Source organism: Acanthaster planci, linkage group LG04, assembly GCF_054643075.1.
Source record: "Acanthaster planci isolate LZ-2023a linkage group LG04, COTS_SCS, whole genome shotgun sequence".
Classification (NCBI taxonomy): domain Eukaryota; kingdom Metazoa; phylum Echinodermata; class Asteroidea; order Valvatida; family Acanthasteridae; genus Acanthaster; species Acanthaster planci.
In genome coordinates, this window is record NC_141780.1 from 5,726,716 (window position 1) to 5,748,116 (window position 21,401).

General features: G+C 45.9%; 1 protein-coding gene across 6 annotated transcripts in view; it reads right to left on the reverse strand.

Moving 5' to 3' along the window:
- LOC110974348 (protein MON2 homolog) overlaps positions 1-21,401 on the reverse strand; it is a 37,213-nt gene that overhangs the window by 15,528 nt on the left and 284 nt on the right. For 4 of the 6 annotated variants that reach the window (XM_087135246.1, XM_087135244.1, XM_087135245.1 and 1 more), the window contains exons 2-25: positions 20,306-20,449; positions 19,910-19,973; positions 18,477-18,604; positions 18,221-18,352; positions 17,632-17,761; positions 17,201-17,313; positions 16,600-16,725; positions 14,874-15,068; positions 13,864-13,988; positions 12,902-13,032; positions 12,468-12,615; positions 11,671-11,924; positions 11,203-11,284; positions 10,771-10,821; positions 9,409-9,599; positions 8,688-8,839; positions 7,314-7,670; positions 6,768-6,980; positions 5,676-5,851; positions 4,822-4,984; positions 3,876-4,148; positions 3,312-3,513; positions 2,124-2,782; positions 1,452-1,595 (exon numbers count right to left, since the gene is read on the reverse strand). In XM_087135246.1, the coding sequence (XP_086991372.1) occupies positions 1,452-1,595; positions 2,124-2,782; positions 3,312-3,513; positions 3,876-4,148; positions 4,822-4,984; positions 5,676-5,851; positions 6,768-6,980; positions 7,314-7,670; positions 8,688-8,839; positions 9,409-9,599; positions 10,771-10,821; positions 11,203-11,284; positions 11,671-11,924; positions 12,468-12,615; positions 12,902-13,032; positions 13,864-13,988; positions 14,874-15,068; positions 16,600-16,725; positions 17,201-17,313; positions 17,632-17,761; positions 18,221-18,352; positions 18,477-18,604; positions 19,910-19,973; positions 20,306-20,431 (4,335 nt within the window). In that variant the 5' untranslated portion in view covers positions 20,432-20,449. The remainder of the gene's footprint in view (positions 1-1,451; positions 1,596-2,123; positions 2,783-3,311; positions 3,514-3,875; positions 4,149-4,821; positions 4,985-5,675; positions 5,852-6,767; positions 6,981-7,313; positions 7,671-8,687; positions 8,840-9,408; positions 9,600-10,770; positions 10,822-11,202; positions 11,285-11,670; positions 11,925-12,467; positions 12,616-12,901; positions 13,033-13,863; positions 13,989-14,873; positions 15,069-16,599; positions 16,726-17,200; positions 17,314-17,631; positions 17,762-18,220; positions 18,353-18,476; positions 18,605-19,909; positions 19,974-20,305; positions 20,450-21,401) is intronic. The other 2 variants (XM_022225925.2, XM_022225922.2) reach the window with 1 other exon arrangement.

Consider the following 21,401-nt stretch of genomic DNA (forward strand, 5'->3'; position numbering starts at 1 on the left):
CATCTGCACAAAGAATGCACTGCTACTGTGCACCAACTCCGTAAAAAATGTCTCCCGTTGGAGGTAAATGACTGCTTTATGCTACTCTAAACAGTTACAAAGATGGCAACACCGGTGAAATATCCTACATGTGTGCAATGGCCACCACACAAAAAACTATCGGACAAACAATTGAAATAGACGGCTTCTGATTTCTTAAAGATATACTTTAAAAAAGTGAGATGCCAACTAATAAATGAAAAAGAACATGTACGCTTTTCAATCATTAAAAACAAACAGCTCAGAAAAGAAGGACATCTACTGTCGGCATGGTTATAACAAATTACTAAACATCAAAATGAATTTTGGCAATGCTGCCATAACCCCTGAGCTCTCATTCTGTATCGTGACTGACAGTTGGCAGTTGGGGGGGGGAAAGTAGGAGGTATATTGGTATATTAAATAAACATTACTTCAAGGCTATTCAAGGAAAAAGCACAGCTTAACAAGAATAAAATTTTGATATTGACAGAGAAAAATACCCTCCAGTATTTTGGTACGCTCCAGATTGTTTATTTAAAAAGCGAGGAGATTTCTGACACTGTAACATCTGTTCTGATTATTCACTTTGTTAAAAAAAAAGCAGTAGCATGAAGTTGTTCAGGAAAAGAAACGTGGCCACAAAGAGTGGCAAAGTTGGAATACACAGTAGATGTGGACGGACGCTTGAGAAAGAACGAGAGATGTTTGGAACGAAGGACAAACGTGTATGGCTGTGACCATGACGGTAGAAAACCTCACACAGACTAACTGAACAGTAGCCGTCGAAACACAGAGGGGTTAATGAATCACAAATTCAACTGTTTCGCTTGTCAATGAATGGTTGATCAATCGCCTGCTTGAGGGGATGATACATCATGAGAAAAGGACTTAAGTGGACACCGAGGGTAGAACATTTATAAAGGACAGAGGCAACAAAGAAGACAAAAATGTAACGCTAAACAGGCACAGAGAACGAGTGATACGGGGGGAAAATGCAGAAAGCTGGACAGAAATGTTAAAGAGGTTCAGTGGAGAGATTTGGGGGAAAACAGAGAGCGAACCATCAGTTCTACGTAATGAGATCCTTCACATAAGAAGTCAACATTCCCACGCTAGATTCTAAACTGAGAAAATTTAAGACAGAATCTCTTGACCAATCGTGATTAGGATATTATTTCTTGCCCGCCAATGTTCCTGAAATCTGCCAAGTCTTCTGTCTACAGAAGACAAATCTGCTACAGTCTTCTGTTGGTATATCCAACCATATTTGGTCCGTGAAGCCCTCTTGGCAGTAATTTTCCATGAAGGATCTTGCAGAATTGGTAGATGGGACAGAAACAACCAGACAGGACACAAAACGTGGAAAAATACACAAATAAATTTACAGAAGTCATGAGTGACGGTGTGGACTCTGACGCTGACGAACCAACCTGTTTGGAAGAGGCTTTGGTGACCACCTTGGTCTCGATCTGGCCAAACGAGGGCGCTTGGCATGAGTACGTCACAAAGGTCAGCAGCTGGTCAAAGATGGCTGGGTACATGGTCTGCATGGCCTCTGACCCTTCCCCAATGGCCTGCATGTCAAAGTGTAACAATTGCAACCATGAGGGGATGTCCATAAAGAACGTAAGCACATAACGCCGACATGTACACACGAGTGCCCCCCCCCGCACGGGCCAACAATTTCTGTTGGACTGCACGGTCTCTGCATATGCCTCGTCAACCAAGAGACTGGTTGATGTGAGTTTGTCTCGATGAACGTTGCGACCTTTTCAATCCAATACAAATACACACTCACATTATATACTGTTCTGCTTACCTTGGAGCTTTATACGGTTCTAAGAAACGAAGTTAAGCATGAGTTCGTACTTTTAAGAGCACAATTGTTGTGTACTTTTAACAAGTATGTGAGCCTGGCTGCCAGACAGCTTTGCCTGCCATTACATGCCAGTTTGCTGCTTGTGGGCAAAACTGTGCCATTTAGGAGACTTAAGTCAATATACGCACAACCTGTTGAACAAACACTTAACAAAAAAAACCTGATTGATTGAATTAGTGTCATACTTTGTTTTGTTTTGAGCGTGTCAACACTGTTATCCTACCTGCTGGACAACATACAGACAGTGAAGCACAGCTTCTTGTAAGGGTGTCAGATCGGTGTCTGACAACGACGGTATGATGAAGACGGACACGTCCGCTTGCACCGGCACCGACACAGCGCACTGTAGCACCGTACACAGCTTCTGCAGGTCAGCCGCCACGAACCGCGGCCTAATGTGCTCAAAGAGCGGCGGGAATATCTGGACGAGCGCCGTCAGGAAGGGCTGGGTCGGGAGTGAGCTGGCGGTGCGGGAGCTGGGCGGGGTGGTGCTGGCAATGCCGATGCTGTGCCACACCCGCCAAGCCGTGGCCCACATGGCTGCATCGTCCACCAGGGCGTCGGTCGGGCAGGGCTGGGCCGCGGCCGCCGGGGCCTCCCTCTCTCCCTGCTTGCTGTTGTTGCTGCTGCTGGCTTCGGTCCTGCTCGGGGTGCCGTTGTTCATCCGGCTGATGTTCTCCTCCCCGGGGACCTGTAGGTCGTTCTCCATGGCATTGGCAAGTTGGGCGGGCTGCATCGGGCGGATCCTTGGCGTCTTGTCCGGCTGGATCTGGAGGATCTCTTGGAAGCTCTTGAGGGCTGCCAGTGACACCTCGCTGCTCTGGCTCAGCGACGACGCCTCAATGTGCTCTAGGAGTAATGCCCAGGCTCGGGGAAAGTCACCTGTAACACCAACAAAAGACCATCAACAGTTTGAACATAGTTGCATCCACAAGTAACTGATCCCAATTTCCTCATGGTCTCTACAAGAGCCAGTGCATATGGACTGGATCATGCTGATGAGATGGAGAGTACATTATACCAATTCTCATTAGACTGTGCACAAACCTAAGTTATCTTCAAAGGAAGAAACCACCTGTTTAAACATCTCAACCCTCTCTTTACTTTTCACTTTTGATGAGGTACTAGTGCATGAGTGTGTAAACAACGTACCTATCAAAAACGCTCTCTCTCTGTTTACAAAGGCAATATGGGCTATTCACAATAGTGCGCCTCCAAGAGTGAGCAATGTGTTCACCAATCCAATGCGCGAAATCTGTCAACCCTTTCCAAACGGGCATTGGGTTGACAGGTTGGGCACATTGTTGGCCAACGAGTTGCCAACTCTTGGCGGCTCACTATTGTGAATGCCATCATTACCACTCGCTTCTTGTTGAAGTGGGTCAACTTCACACGAAACAAACAGACTAACCTAGCGCCAGCAAGGCGTGCCTCCAAGTGTTGAAGACCCTGGCCACGCCCGCCAGGCTCAGCACCTTGGTCTCTGCCCACTGCTTCTCGGCCGTGTCTCGGGAGTGGTGGATGAGGATGTTGCCGCTGACTGCATCCTCCACTTTCTCCTGGGCTGCCGTGCCCGAGAGCTTCTTGACCTTGTCGAGCAGGGGGAACAATACCTGACAGAGGCAAAGACAGACGTTCTGTCAGCTAAAGAAAGCCCGTCTTTTTTCTCCGTCCAACAAGAACTGCTACACAATCAGCACTGACAACAAAATTATGATGAAAATCGGAATCCAAGTTGATTCCTTGTTCCAGAGGCACCTGAGTACAGACTCAACATGGGTGCCTATTTTGAGGCAGCTGACAAGCAGAAAATATGTCTTGGCAACGATCGAACGGGAATCGGTCGCAAGAAATGAGCATCAGACATCAATCTGGCCGGTGATCTAGAGGCAGCCTCTGCCATCAGCAGCTCCAGGAACATAGGAACCTAATCTTGCACAAAATGAAGCCTGGAAGTATTTCACGGGGAACCCACCTGCCACAGCACAATCTGCCAGGTGGACAGCTTCAGCAGGGCCCCGTGGGCACTGATGGTGGAGAACAGCGTCTGGCCAGCGCTCTTGCGCACGGCCGGCCGCGGGTCCACACACAGGTCGGCCAGCCGCGAGTACAGCATCAGCCATACAGCGTCGAAGGGCGGCACGGGCTGCTCGCAGCCCTCAGGTTGGGCCTCGATGTCTTGGGACTCCTTCTCCAGGCCCTCGCGGATCTTGTCGCGGTTCTGGTACAAGTAATCTGAGATGTTCCACTGTTGGGGAAGGACCGGAACTCAATTTAAACATCTCAACAATCTCAAGTCCTATAGTGTTAGAACTTGACCTAGTGCTGGTTGATTTTTCTTGATGACAGCTTCACTTTTATACCACAGATTCCCTGACTCAAGTGCCCTCAAGAGAGGCAAGGAAAGAGACATGAGAGACACGTAAAAGCTTCACCTTGTGCACCTTTTGCCAAAGCTGAGGAGTCAAAAATTTGACCACATTCTGATGAAAATATACAATTATTCCAAGGCATGTTTGCAAAAAAGCACACACGTTTATTTTGTAACTGTAGGAACCACAAAAATGCAATCTGACTGATTTTGCCGGTACAGAGGAAACTTGCGTTAGATTTGGCTAAATACTCCAAAATCGGCAAACATGAGTACACACAAGTCGTGTCTCACATACCAGAGATCTTGTTAATGACCATGTAGTCCCATCCTCTGCTACTGTGACAGCCCAGTCGAAAGTGTTGAATTTAAAATTCCAACACTGAAGAATTTGCCACTTTTTGTTTACCATTAGTCTTGCTAGACAAGGCCAAAAAACATTTGATAGAAAGCTTGCCGCCCGAAAAGAACCTGACTACAATAACAACTATGGAAATAAAAAGAAGATATGTTTCGGGTAAATGAGGTCTGATCAAAGTTTCCGGCCTACCAGCAACCCGACGGCAGTCAGGCTGATGTTCAACTCCTCCCTCTGCAAGCCAAACTTGGCAGCCGTGGTGACGCTGATCTGGAGGCAGTAGCAAGGCATGATGGGAAGGAAGTCTGTCACCACCAGCTGCAAGCTCTGGAAGGCAGTCCGGATCAAGCTCTCCCTGAGGTAACGCGAACGAGGATACCATGAAAAATTGATTTGCGGATTACGACGGCAACCCTACGCTTGACACGGGGCAAGAAATTTCTGCGAATGACCGTGACCGGTGGCACGGGAGAATACATGGACGCACTTTATCATCACCTTGAATTATGTTAATGAACAGTAAAATGTCAAAGCTGTGGAAGGGATTTGTCACTGTGGAAATGTTTATGGCAACATCAAATGCCAATCATGCGGTCACTTTTCTGCAAGGTTATACTGCAATTAAGCTGCGGTATCAACTGTGGTACTAAGGGAATCAATATACATCGGCCAAGCACATGTTTATTCCCATATATAACTTTCGAGACAGAATACCACAAGTTGAAAAAATCATCAATTTCCACCAACAGCAATATTTTGATCTTCAGCACTTTCAGTAATGTTCAATACGGCACAATTTCTCCCCTAAATGGCTTTTGATAGGAATTCTGTGCTTAAAACCTGATTAACGGTGAACCTCTAGAAAGTCAGAATTTGGGCCCAAAATAACGACATTTGAAAATACCATAGAGAGCACCTCCCTGACTTTTTCCAGACACACATAAAAAACAAAGATCTTGCTAAGCTTCAAAGCAGCAATTCCATCTAGAAAATGTAACAGAGAGATTTCATGAAGCTTCCGTGTTGTCATTTCGATCATCTCTTACCCTTGGTCCTCGGTGACGGCACCGATGACCCCCAGCATGAGGGGCCAGCCGTGGACCAGCGTCTCCCCGTTGCTGGACAGGAGCTGGTGGACACACTCCAGCTGCTTCTGCCGGATGTCGGCGTGGGGGATGGAGGACAGCTCCTGGAGGGGTCCCAGCAGCATGGTCTGCAGTCGCTGGTAAGGGGGGAAGGGGTGACAGTGGTGACACGGGGACAAGGGTGACAAGGGTGAAACGGTCAATTCTTAAACCAACGTTTAGGACCAGCCAATAACATGCATTATTTCTTTTTATCAATGACTCGTCTGTCAGAAAGTCCAAACAAGTAAAAATTGTATAAATTTCCGACGGTATTGTTCAACAAATTTACTTCAGCTTTTTCAAACACCCCTCCGGCCATGTAATGGTATGTGCCTCTTGCAAGCTGTCTCAAACAAATCTCTTCATGTAGAGATAGGTACGTGAGCGATACACACTAAGTCAGATGCCACAGAATTCAATGAGCCGGTGTAGTGCAAACCTGGGACTCGCAAAATGTGAATTCCTTGGAAATACTGCACACTTTGCAAACGGGTAATTCCAGAAATTAGGGGTACAAACGTGTGACATTTTCGTGTCCCTGTTACATCTGACCTTTGTTCTTTGACATGGAAATATCACCGGAATTGTTCTCAAACTATTACTATTTGTTTGGCAGGTATTTTGCATTAATTCATCACTCTTGGAAATTAGAAAATGTGTTTTGAAGTTACAAAATGATAAGTCAGATGTGACAAGGACACCAAAAAAATGGACTGCTTATTTTCTGGAATTACCCAAACACGAGTAAAGATTGTGAATTTCCAAACACGGGAACAAGGAAAAAGGACCAGATTTTATGGCAGTTTAAATTTCATGTAACCCCGGAAAAGTGATCAAGATCAGCCAGCTTGTGCTTAATCAACTGTTTCAGGCCAGCAACATGACAGGTTCTTGACAAAAAGAATGGCTAAACTGTGCCAGGTATTCATGAATGACAGATGTTATAAGATACTGTGCTCGTGATAAATGTTGCAATTAGTATCCCAACAAAATAGCTCCAGTGGTGCCTACCAGGTTCTGATGGATGGGCGTTTCGTGCTTGTGGGCCAGGGCAGCCTTGACCAGCGTTGTCACGGCCTCGGCCCCCCAACCCCTCATCCGCTGGTGGGGGTGGGCGCACACCTCCAGCAGGTGGGCGGTGACGGGCCGCCACAGGACCTCCATGCGCGACATGTTGACCAGGCCCGTCTCCAGGAGTTTGGCCACGGCAAAGAGGGACGGCTCCTGCCAAATGGTAAAAAAGACGGGACGTGAGAAAAGGACTTATTCTGGTTCCCAGACTGAAAGCCACCAAAGTACTCTAGTTTCTGAAAAATTCCCTGAAACTGGCCAAATTTTTATCCATGCTCTTACAATTGATGACCCTCTTAATTCTTGCCACTTCATGGCACTTGTGTTACCCACAATTTTGTTTCTGTTCGTCAATCTCACCAGTTGGAAGTCTGCTGACCTCAAAGTGCCATGCAGAGAAACCTTTCCTGAAGAGGGCACAAAAAGTGCTTAAGTTTAACAATGACCAATGTCACTGCATCTCGTCAGTGCACTTTCGCCACTTACCCTATTTGAGTAAGCCATGTCCATGGCCTCCGTGGACAGCTTACACAGCGCATCGATGAGGTGATGCAAAGCCACATCATCCAGGTACTGGGAGCTCTCAAAGAGTCGGGACAGCATGGCCGATAGCACAGGCAGCTCAGCCATGACGGCCGTGGTGATGACCGTGTTGGGTGCGGTCTCGCCGGCCCCACCCGCCGCCACCTTCAGGCTGCCACCGGCCGCTGGCTTGAGGCCCAGGATCCAGACCAGGTGCTGCAGGGTGGTCAGCACCAGGTGCCAGGCCGTGCCCAGCACCGAGCCGTGGCAGTGGGCCAGGCTCAGGATGGCTCGCATGCACTGGATGTTCTTGGCTGTCAGCTGGTGAGGTTGGAGGGATTGAGTGGGGGCGGGGCCAAGGATGGGAAATGAGGAGTGAGTGGAAATGAATGGAAGGACGGGTCAAAAGGAAGCTTTCCTATAATCAACTTCTTCGCACCCACACTGGGGCCAATTTCATAAGGTTGGTAAGCAAAGAAATTTGCTCAGCATAGAAAATATTTGCTTCGCAAAAACAAGATATCAGCCAAAATGCCATGCACTGAATATACCTTGTAACCAGTTCAGCATGACCATTTTTTAATTAGTATTTTCTGCTTTGACAGCTCTACTCCCGTTTGACCAATTCTTGGTTAAGTGATGCAATGCCTTAGGTCTTGAAAAAAACGAGCCACTGTTCTGTATTCACTCAAAGGGTCTAAGGGTTGTGGAGGGGAATGCCAAACGTATCATTCCATTCTATAAAATGTGCTTTGGTGAGAAAAGTTTTGTTTAGTTGATCCACAATTCTACTATTTTAACCCTGCTATGCTGAAGTCACTCTTTGGGTCACTTGGTAAACACCTCCAAGAAGCACAGCTGTGTTGTGTTGTGCACTGCACCAACTGTCTCTCACAGGAATATCAGATTGCACTTTTGTGCTGCCCAACAACTGTGCTTCACTGTTTCATGTGCATCATTGTGCAGCAAACCAAATGCAGTGAAGAGGACTGCGCAAAAGACCCTGGGTCATTTTGTGCTGGCAACCTACTGTGTACACACTGAACCTGTGCATGTTTGTGTTCCATGTAGAAAATACGTGCAAGAGAGTGACTGTTGGGCACTCGTGCATATTTGTACTGTAAAACCAAAGGGGGGTTAATGACAAAAACATTTGTTGTCGTTGTCGAAAGATTTGAGAATCACTATCAGGTCAGAAGTAACAGGAAATGAACACTGCTTCATGGAAAGCCGTCCTCACAGCTGAATACTTTGTTCCCTGAGATGGCATAACGGTATTACAAGTCTTACTCAATCTCATCGACAAGTCCACCACTCAACGCTGTTGAAAGTGCTTACCATGACTGGTCCCTGCTGCGTGCCCACCACGGTAGCCAAAGGGGTCCCCACAGCCACCACCTGGTTCCTCCCATCCCCTGACTCGCTGCTTCCCCCCTCGGGGCCCTGGTTGCTCTGAAGGAGGCTGTCTCGGCTGTGTGAACGCACGTGCCCTGAGGTAAGAAATCAAAGTATCACATTAATTGGAATGAGCTGTGAAAACACCAGGTGCCATTTCAAGAACATGCATCGACTCCCATACTTGGAAGAAAAAGACGGACTATGGCTGTGCCAAATATCCCAATATTGGATCGATTATCGAATAGTCGCACATTACTTTCTGAATTTAAATATTCAAATGCAAAATTCATGAAAAGGGAGGATTTTCTACTGTTTTAAATCACAAAAATTGCACTTTGAAGGCTTGTTTCAAGCAGATTGAAACAAAAAGTGACAGAAATCCTCACGATTCAAAAAGTAAATATTCATTAAAAAATTTAAAAGGAATAGAAATTTTCAACAGGACAAGAAGTATTGTTCATCTCTTAAATCTTGCCAAATCGTGGCCGGAGATACTCCTAGAAATGAGAAGTTATTATATTGATTATAATGTACAATTGTGTGTGTTACTGCAACTGATTTTGTATATGGTCTCTTCATCATATTCGATCGAATTGAAGGTCGGATATTCGCACAGTGAATTATTCAAATTGACTCAGCCCTAAGACAGGATCACCTTCACCTCTTTGTGCACTGGACGTTGTCTGCGGTGCAGCAATGTTCAGTACTGTCAGAGCATAGTGAGGGGGCAAGGACGCCTTGCACAGCGACGTCACAAAGGCATCCCTGGGTACAGTCAGGCCCAGCTTGCCGCACAGGCTGGCGTAGAGCTCCTGGGATTTGAGGATGGACTCCGTAGCTGACTCCTCCAGGCTGGAAAGGAGAAGGGCAAGGGAAATACAACCCTCTCAATGTTCTTGGTTATGTGGGGGCAGTGTTGCAGAGCAGGCTCTAACGGCCATCTCCAGACCATCCCAAGATTGCCAGTCTGAATTCAAGTCAAAGGATAGTCACCTTAGCAGTGACAAAAGCATTCTTTTCTTGTTTGTTCACCCTGTTCCGTGTGAATGGTGTCGGGACCAGTCTCATACCAGGTCTGGTGACTGGTCTGGTGGATGGCCTCATGACTGGTCCCATGTCTGGTCTTGTGACTGGTCTTAAGTGTAGTCATGTGACTGGTCTCATGTCTGGTCTTATGACTTGTTTTGTGATGGTCTCGACTACAACACTGCACAGATTTTGGGTTGTTTCAGACTTTCAGATCCTGTGTCCGTTTAAACTTTCAGGTTAGTAGATGAAATATTCCCTTCTCCAAATCAAACTCAGCTTCAATATTCAGGCACTTCATCAGTCCTAGCCAACAAGCACTGCCCTGAAGAACTTTCTATCTTACAGGGAAAGTCTGAGCAGCTGCAGCTAAAGACGGTCCCAAATAAAAGAGAATATATAGCCTGTCATGAAATATTAGATATGGAGCAAATGCATGTTGCAGAATGATAGATACTAAACCCTGTGTCTTTTCTGTGTCCTAAGGGGAAAAAAAAGTGATATTAAAACAGAAAAAGTAAATTCAAGGTTGGCTGTGAAGTGTGATGATGGAAGCATGCAAAGACCGACATCTTATGCACCATGTTTTCAAAGTGTTATCCAGACGTAGTTACATGACACAAATTCTCATATACCCTTTCAATCCTGATGTGGTAATTTCCTGTTAGTGGGTAAGTTGCTACGTGTAGTTGAAGTGGACTTTACTACAAGTGCCCCACATTAAAGATTTCCAGAGTAAATTGTGATGACCCAAAATGAGAGACACAAATATGGTGACCGATGATCAAACCGTAAACAACAACAAAATGGGTGACGTGACCACTCCATATCACATGAATAATGATCAAATGTCAGAAGTGTGAAAATGGTACATAAATTGGTGATGTGAACGTCCCGAACACGTGGTGAACCGGAAATGAAAAATGTCAAAGCTGCTGAGAGCTGAAAGCAAAATACCCTCTGCAAACCAGAGTGAAACATTGTCAACAAGCTTTACCTGTCAATTTCGGTAACATTAAAGCGCAGCTGCATATTCCAAAAGGGCTCACTGTAAAATGGATCATGGCTCGTGAAAAATGGGACAATCAACCCCCTATCTCAATCATATTTTGTCCATATCCTGATGTCAAGAAAATTTACATTCACTTATGCCATGCTCTGAACGTAGGACTTGAAATGGAAGCTTGCCAGTCGGTGTGCTAGAATTTCACAATCTAACTGGTAAGAGATCAAATTTCAACGGAATTTGCACAAGTAAACTTGTGTATGGCATGCTTGGGTCCAATCAAATCCAATCATACTCCACACTAACAGAGCAGCAATGTTGAAAATGGTACCAGTATGCCGCAAGTTGAGCGAATCACTTTCCCCAATCTCTTTGCCAGAGATGAGCTAGCATGGAAGCCATCGCTGGCAGGGTCTTACGTACCAAGCATCGAGGAGCAGAGTGAGAGCTGCCAGGACTCCGCACCAGGAGGAGTTGACGATCTCCTCCCAAAGCCTCCTCAGACCTGCAGGATGCAACAAGAAGTGAAACGACGGGGTGGATTAGCTTGGTCAATGCTCAAGACCACAGTGCCTTACGCACACTAGCACACCAACAATTCATCGTGGGGGAGGGCTTGAACCAGAAGGCATTCCCCCCGTGCACCTTGCTCATTCAAACAATTCACTCATTTACAATGACCTTATCATTTAACCCACATGCTCTATCACCTCGTGGACGAGATATTTGAGCGTGTCATGTGCTAGCTCATGTTTCATTCACCCTTTCTCAATCATTCCATGCACAGAGCCCGCTCTTGGGCAAACATTCTTCTGGCCACCAGAGCCATTAAGAAAAGAAAAACCGGACCCCAGGTTTCCCCGGGGACCTGCTCACGCTTGTTCCACCGACCTTCGTCCATCTTCAGCAGCAGGCCCTCTCCCTCCTCCTCCTCCTTGTCCTCCCTCGCATCCTTGGCCTTGTCGTTGACGACGTGCGGGGCGCGGTCCCGGGCCTGGTTGCGCAGCCGCCGCTCCTCCGCCTCCATCTCCTGCGTCACGATGGTGGTCACGCCCTTGACCACATCCAGCAGGCTGGCGAAGGCCGCCGAGATGGAGTAGCCCTCAGGAATGGAGGGCGCTTCCGACTTGTCCAACATGTCCAGACTGTACAACAGAAACGTCAAAATCACATAGGAACAACTTTACATTCGTCCACGTTCCTGGGCTATCCACTCTGACCAGAGGTATCCCCTCACTGGAAAAGAGGAGACGAGCTGGAGGGAAGATTTTCAGTGAGGCTCCCACTTATGCCAGGGCACACATGCAAAGACTGTACATTCCAACAGAGATTGGTTGCACATAACCAGTGCAGCATGCATCAAGCATGCTAGGGACCTGTATGTACACACAGTCTTTTCCTGTTTTTCTGTCTTTTCTTATTAAAAAATTTTGTTGAAAAAAACTTCATTATCCAAGGTGTCTTATCCAAGGTGTCCTATAAAACAAGAAACCAGAATATTAGGGCGAAATGCTCAGAAACTAATACAAGTTTTCCCGAAGTATCTTATTTGAAAGCTATTTTTTCGTTTTCTTTCATTTGGTCTCAGGCAGATGATGCTTCCGGGCGTAGTCTGAACTGCGATGCTAAACACTGACATAATTACTTTGGGGAAATCATGCTGTAATAACAAAACACTTCGTGCTTACAAGATTGGCTTTGAGTTGGAGACGGGGAGGAGCGGCATCCAGACTCCCTTGTAGGCAAATGCCGCGTGCGGCGTGATGCCGCTGCTGCTGACCATGCCGCCTGATTGCATGGATGAGTTGCTGCCCATTTCCTTGCTCTGCTTGTCGCCTGTGTGACCAAAACGAATTCGAGGCGTGAGGTGCGCAAACATGGAGAGGCAAGCACAGATATATTCTGGGCAGTTTTTTTTTCTCTTCAGAAAGAGCTTGTTCTGGTTTTCAAATGACAACCTGTGACAAAATAAGCTCACAAGAATCACTGGCACAAAACAAACGCTTGCCAAAGAACGACAAAGCTTGAGAAGGGGCCGTCAAGTAACCATCAAATCGCAGAATAAAGTTCGTTGCTGCCTCCCAAAAAGGGGGTTGGGAGGCGGGAGAGGAACTCCACTCACTTGCAATGCTGGACTGTCTCTCCACCACCGGGTTCACAAACAAGGACTGGATGAACGAGCCCAGGGCATTGACGATATTGGCAAAGACCTTGGTGGAGTGAAGTTTCATGTCGTAGCACTGACAGAAACACCTGTGGCAAGACGATCAAAATGAACCCTTGACGTTACAAAAGAATAACCTTGTAAAGCTTTGACATTGTAACCGCTCACTGTCGGTGTTCTTCCACAGTGCCTCAGCAGACATATTACATTCCGCTGTCTTTTTAAACTGCAAGCTATCACGACCACAGTCCTTTACAAAGTTGGACTGTAAAACTGTTGACCCTCGGTGGTCATTTGTTCAGGGCTGTTTCCTTTAGAGACCATATTATGGAGCAATATTTCCAACAATGGCCAAAAACAGGTTGAGTACTTCACATGTTTATGTTATATACCTAACGTGGATTTTCCTTTCTTTTCAAAGAAAACTTGGTGAAAATGCTCATTTTTCTTGCACTGTGAGCACTGCCACAGGCTGCGTTTTTGTTGCTAATTTCCTTGACTGCTCCTATTCCTTTAGCAAACCAATAACCCCAACCCCAAAGTGCCTCTGGAACTGTTTCCAAGAATGGGAATAACCTTGTGTGAATCTGGCTTGGTCCACGCAGAGCACCAAAGTGAATATGCCATATGCATAATAACACCATTAACGCGAGAACCACTACGGGCACGTAACCCATTCATTTGCTGTGCACTTTCTGGTTTAAGCGAGGCCACGCATCGGCACTCCATAATGTGGACTTCTTTTGTTCGTGGGTCCACACCAGGGGTACACATTCGCATGTTTGCCACACGAACTAAACCTCCATGGACTAACTGGAGCCTCTGTTTGTGCACGAGACTGCAGACATCGTCTGGCGCTGCATACGCAAAAAGACTTTACGAAAGACCTGGAATGGCTGCGCAACTTCAGACGGACCCACCTGAGCAGCTTGGGCTGGGAGCAGAGTTTGTACATGACCTCCAGGGCCAGGACCCGTTGCCACATGCACTTGTCGCTCTCCATGAACTTGACGAGAAGCGACAGGAAGATCTCGCATTCTGTGACCTGTTGGGGTGAAAGGGGGGGGATGGAGGAATGAAGACATAAGAAACACTCGAGGGCAATGCTTGTTCAAGAAAAGTCAACTATTTATAATTTGGCACAACTTATGCACTTACCTGTCTTCATTTTTTGCCTGGGAGAAAACAAACCGGTAGAATACATTTACACCATGGGATGACACAGTGTTAGCTTAGCGAACCAATTCATTTGTAGGTTGGAAAGTGTTGTCTGGCGGTTAAGATTCTTTTGTGACTCAGGACCAGAAGGTCAAGGCTTCAAATCCAGTTTATGTCATCTATTGTGTCTTTAGGCTAGTCAAACCACCTGCTGTTTTCCACACAGGTGTACGCATGGGAGCTAGGTTAGTACAGCAGTAACTGGCTATGCATTTACAGTCCAAGGGGGGCAGTTATGGACTATTCTCAGTGGTCCCATGCCTGGGAAACTGGAGTAAAAACTCCAGTCTGGTGACCCCACTGAGTCAGAACACATTTTGCTTCCAGTAATATTTGATTAAATCCTGCCAGATGCAGCAAAGTGCTGCAGGTGTAAAAGTCTGGTGTATTCCGTCGCACTGGAAAAATCAACAACAGCCAAACAAACTGCCCATGCTGAGACAATGGGAGCCAGTCCAACTGAACAATGCCATTATTGGTGACAACCACAGACTTCCAGGCTGTTTTGTTTGAGGGACGGTCGGCCGGTCGGATATTGTTTGACAGGCAAGTCAATCTGACACATGATGACACATGATGTAGACTTCTGTGCCTAGCAGGGTTTCTGGGGGATCTACCCTGGAGGGTTAGGGTTTAAGAATAGTTGCCACAAAATGGACTACACTTGAGTCACTGTGGGTGGCAAACTAGAGGAAACAAGGCCCAGGCTTACCAGTAACGTGTAGTACTTGTTGATGAGGACCGACACCACCCTGAGCAGCCGCATGCTGATGGGGAAGGAGGGCTTCTCCGGGGTGGCGGGTGGAGAGGGCGCCGTGATGCCCTGCCGATGTTTGATGCTGGGGGAAAAAAGCTTGATGACCAGCGGGCAGACCCGCTCCTTGAGGAGGAAGCTGAACTCTTTGTGCTGGAGCGGAGGCAGCAAGAAGGAAAACTCATTTAAGAAATTGGTCTCACGGACACTGTCGACAGCAAGCATCCCCCGTTAAGGAGAGAGAGAGAGAGGTAGACTGGGACCTGGCAGCTGCAACCCACAGCCACAAGGTGCTGCAGAGCAACATCACTGCTGGATCATGAGGTGGTCAGAAGGCTGGGCTTGCATGATAGTTTTTGCCACAGGTGAACTGATCAGTTACATCTTGTTTACACTGAGCAGAAGACACTTTTTTTATGAGGATTTACACTTTGGCATACCTCCACCAATGCCACAATTGATTCTATTACTTGTCAAACAAATGATGGATTCTGCAAGAGTCATGCAATGCTTGTGGCTGAGACTTATGCAACAAACTACGGCATCAATTAAATAATGAACTAGGTGATGTAAGTTATGCCGATGAAGTCCAAAATGGATGATTTTTGCAAAGGGAATAAATATGTGCTTGATCGGTCTTAAACGTGCGTTTCAAGACTGGCTCGGGGGAATGGACGCAACTAATGCCCGAGCCACAGAGGAGGGCATTATCAGCATTCAGTCTCCTACGGCCAAGAAAATGTTTATTCCCATTCGTAAATACCTTTTTAGTCAGAGAGTCAAGAAAAATCAACACATATTATGAATTTCCAATGATTTTATGCTAGAATTTTACTTTCATTTCCTGAACACCCCCGTCCATTTTATGGTATATTCCTGGTGCAAGTTGTCCGACAGAATTTCCTTATGTATGGACTTGGTGCATGGCGAGTCGCGTGCACAGACTCTTGACCAATCAGAATCGATTAAACTGTCTCGCATCCAGGTGCCAGCGTGTGATCAATACAGCGGGCATTATCACTTCCCAGTGGGCATCATCAAATGTTAATACACGGTCAAGTTGTGCGTTGTTGAATATGGAGACTGTCTGAGGTATTTGTAAATAACTAATAGTGTTCGTCATGGGGCTCATCATGGACTAACTTATGGAGTAATGAAATAATAGATCAGCCGTGACGGAACTTCAAGATTTGCTACCTGATTCCCAGGAAGAAAAGATGAAAACGGCGTCATATACACTGCATAGCCATACCATAAATTTATCGTGTAGAGCTTAAATATGCACTTCACAAGGTTAAATGAGGTTTGATGATAGGGCATTAGCCTTCTCACAATGACAACTGTTGTATCCACTCTGAGCGGGAACAAAAGAGGGCGAGTTTTTAAATGAAATTGGCAGTCCTTTGGTACCAACTCACCGCACTGGTGCATGATTTTATGCGCGCTTGACGCGGAGCTCGCTGAGTGCACGCAATGAATTTATTCTGGAATGTATGGTCTTTGTGCGCACACCAAAAGCGTGAAAGAACCCGCTTGGAAAACTTAGTACCATCTGTCTTTCTTTCGCCGGTGAGGGCGCACTTCAGCTCAGGAGGGATAACGTTGCACTGAACTGGGCTGCAAGAAAAAACACTGGGTGAAGGGTCAGGGTTGCCATGCTACTGACAGAGTGATGCCTACTCACTCTCAAGAAGATCTGAGGAAAGCTATTGAGGACCGTCTCGATGAGCTCCAGACCAAATGTCCTCGTCATCTCTGTCACGCCGGCCAGCCAGTACGAGGAATCGCCATTCAACAGGTAACACAGGTCCTGCCGACAGAGAGGTAACTTGATGGTCAGTGGTTTGGGGATTGTTGCGACCATGGGAGTGGTAAAAAAGTGGAGAAAAGGGGGAAGATCTGATGGGGAAGAAAGGGAACTGGATGAATGGTGGAGCAGATTGATGGGCTGAGTGGTGGGTGGCTGCACAGACAAACGCAATATGGATTAAGAAATGGATGGAATAAAGTCGGATAGGAGGGGGGAAGAAGACTTGAAAATGGACATGAGGGAGATGGGATGGAAGAAGAGATGGAGGGATTTATGAATGAATGGAAAAACAGGTGACTGGATAATATGAGACTTGAGTTTCTGTTAGACATAGAAAGTGACATTCAATGTTGTTCTTAATGGGCGGGCAGACACCTCCAGCTTTCCGTCTTAAGCTAACAGAAGAGACCCCGGTAGTAACAACCTCTAAAGAAATGGACACGTCCATACAGAATTTGTGTTTGAATTGTCCCACCTGGAAGAGGAGATATGCGTCGGTGGCGCACGGTCTAAGAGACTTGGGCGCTGCCTTGTTGCTGGAGTTACTGGATTTCAGGCGCTCAAGGTCCCCGTCGGACTCCGCTCCATCTTATGAAAAGAGGTCAAAGGAACAGAGTCACATGAGGAGGAAAGGTGAGTGGAATGTCTCAAAGCTTGGCACTGCTACACTGACCAAACCATATTTGGTTCTCCTACCTCTTTTTAGGAACACTATCCACTGACCAGTGGAGAAGCCTCCATTAATACTGAACAGGTCTAATGCTACTCATGGTATTGTACTGGCACATTCTAGTGTAACCATCTCTTGCAGCAACTCAAAGCATCCTTAACTGAACCCCCTCCTGGACCCACTTAGGCCAAGCGGTCAAGACCTTTTTGACGGTCGTCTTTTGTAGGCCTACGCACCTGCGTTAGCTTCATCCTCGGCTAGTACCCTCTCCATGACGATGGAGACGACTTGCTGTACGATGGCAGATGCTGTGTTACTTGTGGTGTTGTCCTTAGAAAAATGCAGCCGGAAGCAGACTACAATGGCCTGCGGGGGGAAAAACAATATTTTATACACAATGGTTAAACATCAAAAGTGGAGGGTTAGGTCGTGTCTAAAATGGCCAAGGTACAATGACATGTTAATGATAAAGACTGAAGCCATAGCAACTTTGATATCCAAATTCAGTATGGCTTTCCACTGAAATGACTCCAGCACCAGTAACTTCATTTCAACCAAAAATGAAGGCTTCCAATCTTTCTCGATAAAAATTCAAACCTTTAAACAAGTAAAGAGGCTACTAATTTGGAGAATGCATCTGAATCTAGACTTCAAATAGCAGTCGATAAAAAGGAAGAAATTGGAAGAATTTTGATGTTGGCAGGGAACAAAATGCCCCCTGTTGCAAATGACTGCAGCAGGATCCTAGCATGTGACTTCAATAACAACTGTACCGGAGCCCAACATTTTTCCCCCTTTCAGATAACATCAAGTGCTTCAACTGACCCGTGCCAGTGCCGGTCCCCTGACTATGGTGTTGGTGGTGAGAATGACGACTGCCGTCTGGAGCACTTTAAGGTCCTCAATGCCGCCTTCCATCAGATTCCACAGCATGTTGATGACGTTGCTGGCAGCCGCCTACAGCATCAAACATGAAACAAATCGTTGGTGCTCATTTTTCTAATCTTTGGCACTTCAGAACCGGGTTTTGGGAAGTTGAGGTCCCAGTGTCTGCACCAGTTAATAAAAAAGGGGCACTTACGGCAGAGAGTGCTTCATGGGTGATGAGTCGCTGGACCGACCCAAGACACAGCTGGACAATCTTCAGGTTCTTGGTGTCGCATCCCAGCAGGAATGGCTGCAGGATCTCCCCGCTGCAGGCTACTAGGGCTGAACCCAACAAGGAGAACAGGGATGTCGTTGAAACATGGGCCAACGTTTCAAGAGAAAAGTGTTGGAGTCGAGACCATCACAAGACCGGACACAAGACCAGACACCAGGCTGGACACGGGACCATTCAAAAGACTAGTCACAAGCAACAAGGTCAGTAATGATCACTGGGGTGTAATATTTAAATCTTAAGGAAAACGTGGGCAAAATTCGTGGAACTAAGCGAGAGGGACATCGTTGCGTGCAGGTCATGCCAGCATGCGTGTTTGTATGGGGATACCACGGCAACTCGACGCAGACGGTCGGCAAAGTTGAACCTGGCTCAACTTTGCAAATCGTTCGCAGGCTGGTTTGCGTTTGTCTGCGATGTCGGCGACACAACCGTTTGGCATGTTTCCATATGTCCGCATCGCAGTTTGCATCTTGATTGCGTTACCCTCTGCATTTCTTACGTTGATATGGAAACCAGGCTTAACCCTAACCCCTAGGGTGTATGTATGCTATTTTCACCCTAAAAGAAAACCCCACAACTGCAAAGTGTACTGTAAACTCAAAGGTGGTGCGTTTGCGCACATACATGCGGGCCCCTATAACATCTTTACTATATGTCAACCTTGCTTGAAGATAAACTTGTTATCATGCTTACGCTCGTGGAACACAGAATAACGTAGGGCATCTGTGTCCTGTATACCACTTGGCTTCATGGTCTCGTGGTATATAACTACATTATTCTGTGTCCTACTTGGGTTTGTGTGATAATTAACATAAGCACATAAGTGCACATGTACATTAAACATGTACATTTATGTCTGTATCACGAATAACGTTTCAGAAGAGTACTGTGCTGTCTCTCCACCCTGACAATGCCGTTTACGAATCTGAGTTGGAAATGCAAGACATGACAGAGCACAAGCAAGGCATAATACAAGGGGGCGCTTTACATCGCTTAAGATGTTTGATTATGGACCATCTGTTGATGATCTGCCCTTGTAATGTACAAAGTCTTTTGATACAAATGCTTTTCAAAAAGTAAAAAAAATTATTTAAGTTTGCTTAATCTTTTGAAGGGAGTAAGTTGCTTTCAGCATTCTAAGAATATGGTGCAATTTCTTACACGTTCGCTGATAAATTCTACATAAATTACATACATTAAAACCAATACTACCTTCTCTGTCATTAAACAACATTTGATTGATTTTCAAAATTCTTTGAAAATAAAGGATGTACGGTACATGTAGACAGTTTTAAAATTTGGGGGTGAGCTAAGGCGACAAAAACATTTGGTAGTGGTTTGCTGGCACTGACCGGGTAGAACGTTTTTATTCCTGGCAGCTATGGTGCGTATCTTGAGTATGCCCGCCTCTGCTGCCTGAGTGTCAAATTTATGGAGAAAAAGATGTGATTACACTATGTGTTCACAATTCTTGCCACTTGAGAGACCTCTTTTATGATGAATTTACTCAAATAAATGTCTGGCGAACAAAACAAAGGTGCAAGGAAAGAAGATGAAGACACAGATGAAGATTTGTTTTGGAACTACACTTCACTACACTTGACATTCATTTATTTCTGTGAATAAATATAAAGAAAATCTGTCAAGGACGACATAGCATAAAATTCAATACGACATTTATAAAAGCAGTACATGTGCGTAGATACCAGAGATAATTTGAACCACACGGCAAAGAACAAATCATTTACCTCTTTGACAGGAGGGAATTTTCTCTTGCTTTCATTGGACAGCCCGCGTAGGTCCGTCTGCAAGTTTTCCACCAGTCGCTTTGTTACCACTGTCTCTCCTGCACGCCCCGCCATGGCTGTGTACATGTGTGTTCATGCAGCTCACTGGAAATCAAGGGAATATGTTTTTAAAAAGTATGGGTCGAGTGCTCATTCACCTTAAGTTCTCGTGAATTGAGGGACCTGATATTGTGTTTGGCAATGAGTTTGCTTACAACTACACGGTGGTTTTTTTTTTGAGGGGGGAGGGTTCTTGAATTTTGTCCCCATACATGCAAGAACAACACTTGATGCCTCTGTGCACAAACCCATGAGATTTGTCTGAAAAAACTAAAGTGATTTCTTAGTAAATGCTTCAGAATCTTTTTAGCTAAATTCACTTTTAGGACATCTTATCACTTTCTAATGGCTGCTGTAACATTTTTCAGGAAAATTAATGTTGTCTGTACAGCATGTACAATGCAGACGAACTCTTTCCTATTCATAATAGATTAATACATTAAGAGACATTTGACAAGTAGTTTTTACGGTAAACATGTAAAACAAAACAGATTGGCCTCTACTTAAAGTACTAGCAAAAACCAACTTAGTTGAGCGGTCTGGAAATTGACTTGCAAAAGTGAAAGAGGTTCAAATCCCAGCATTTAGGAAAAATCCTTGTGAAAAAGAGATGGTGATATCATGGGCAGGTAGTGGGAGGGGAGGGGAAAGAGGAGATCAGAGGACAGGTGGAAGTGGGGAAACCCCTTTTTCCTTATAAAAGCCCCACCCCTTTTTTTGAAAAATCCCCCCTCGACAACCCCTCTCCTCACCACCCAGATCAGTGTGGGAAAAAGGCCACAATTTTGGAGTAGGCCTACATGTAACTTGTAAGTCAATGTCCCCCTATATCAAAGCAAAATCTTTCCGAAGTCTTTTCCTACAAAATTGTCCTATGCTAATTGAACAGGCGTGACGTGGCAAGACTTTTATTTTCGTGCATGTGATGTACAGTGGAGGCCTGGGCCCAAATCCAACGGCAATGCAAAGAATCGATATACCGTAGGCCTATCATCGA